General features: G+C 40.7%; 1 protein-coding gene across 1 annotated transcript; it reads right to left on the reverse strand.

The window, feature by feature from the left end:
- Positions 1-67: 67 nt before the first annotated feature.
- LOC111027074 lies at positions 68-1,393 on the reverse strand (the record flags this gene model as incomplete). The annotated part of the gene is made up of 1 exon (XM_022305291.1): positions 68-1,393. A coding segment is annotated over exon 1 (1,326 nt), but the record flags the coding sequence as incomplete, so codon positions are not given.
- Positions 1,394-1,995: the final 602 nt, after the last annotated feature.

A 1,995-nucleotide genomic window follows, 5' to 3' on the forward strand; every position in this document is an offset into this window, starting at 1 on the left:
AATTTTCTATTGAGACGGTTAAAGACACCGGAAGCGATGTGTGGCGCTCGACATCAGTTTGAAGCACCGGCCCGATCAGAATCCACCCGAATATAGAGCTGAAAGCTGTGGGTAGATCCGCAGCTATCGTAACTTTCCGGCCGTCTATTATCTGTGCGAACAAGTCGGCTCCCAGTAGTACGTCAACCGGAGACGCAATATCGAACGTAGAATCCGCAAGCGCCAGGTTTGCGAATCGATCCTTAACGCTTGTAACTAAAGACCGACGGGGCATATTTGAAGTTATCGACGGCAACACCCACGCATTTGTTCTTAACTGTGGTTCTGTAGCGAACCTTGGTTGTACGACACAATCGACTGTACCTCGGACATCAGCTACCGTTGCGCCGGATAATCCACTGATCGGCGCTGTCCAATGTTTCAATCGCAGACCTAAGCGGGTGGAACAGGACACAGTTATGGCACTTATCTGGGATGCTGAATCAATGATGGCACGGACGGTTTGCCAGGTGCCACAATGATCACGGATATGGACGAGAGCGGTGCCTAATAGCACAGCCGATGACTCATCGGCCCTTGATGGCATCGATGTGGCGCACAAGGAAGCGTCACCGTTGGATGAAGCATTTTCTGACTGGCCTCGTGTCGAAAAACCATGAAGCAGCGTATGGTGTTTCCTAGAACAGGTATCACAGCGGAGTTTCGAGTGACATTTGTTAGCCCAATGAGTGGTCGACAAACACGTGTAGCACACACCGTTGTCACGAGCCCACTTGTTGCGGTCCTCGACCGACAACAACAAGAACTTCTGACAGGCAGTGATGGTATGCTTTACACGGCAATTCGGACAGGAATCGCTCTTGGAGATTGATGGCTTTGAAATGACTAACGATGTATTGGTTGGTTTGAACGGACCCTTCTTAGCGAACGCGCTGCTGTGTGATGTAGACTGTGATCGATTATTGGACTTTTTCTGATGATCTCCGGCTATCTCCAAGATCGCTACACGGGACTGTACGAAAGCTAGCAACTCAGTCACCGACGGAAACTGTGGAGGAGTGGACGACTCGAATAATTTGCGTGTAGATGCCGGGAGACACCGAAAAGCCATGGAAAACACTATGAATGATCCGAGGTCCGTAATGTTCAAGGCATTTAGTAACGCAATGTTTTCGGAAAAGGTCGATACAAAATTGTTGAGATCGGACAGCGTCTCTTGCGACGACACCGGGGCGTTGAGCAATTTGTCGATCAATGCAGTTGCGACCAATCGCGGGCGATGAAAACGCGACGATAACGTGGACCACGCAAGGTCATAATTATCAGCGGACACGGGTATATTGCGAATGGCGTCAGACGCAGAACCCTGCAGACATCCGATCAAATGTTGCATCCCACACAGCAAATTGAAAACATTAATATTTTCAAAATATTTGAAGAAGGTTTCTTGGTAAAATATTTGGTTGAAAATATTGTTGAATTATCTTCAAAATATTTGGATCCATATATTTGTAAGCAAATATAATTAAAATATTTACAAAACGTTACTTATCAAATATTGTAAATACATTTTTCATCAAACATCTTCAAAATATTTGGAGACCATATATTTGAAATTAAATATAATTAAAATATTTACAAAACGTTGCTATTCAAATATTGTAAATACATTTTTCATCAAACATCTTCAAAATATTTGGAGACCATAATATATTTGAAATTAAATATAATTAAAATATTTATAAAACGTTACTTATCAAATATTATACATTCATTTTTCATCAAACATCTTCAAAATATTTGGAGACGATATATTTGAAATTAAATATAATTAAAATATTTATAAAACGTTACTTATCAAATATTATAAATTCATTTTTCATCAAACATCTTCAAAATATTTAGAGACCATATATTTGAATTTAAATATAATTGTAACATTTTCAAAGCGTAGTGTATCAAATATTAAAAATACGCTTTTTCATTAAACATCAA

This window comes from Myzus persicae, unplaced genomic scaffold, assembly GCF_001856785.1.
Source record: "Myzus persicae strain clone G006 unplaced genomic scaffold, MPER_G0061.0, whole genome shotgun sequence".
Taxonomy (NCBI): Eukaryota; Metazoa; Arthropoda; class Insecta; order Hemiptera; family Aphididae; genus Myzus; species Myzus persicae.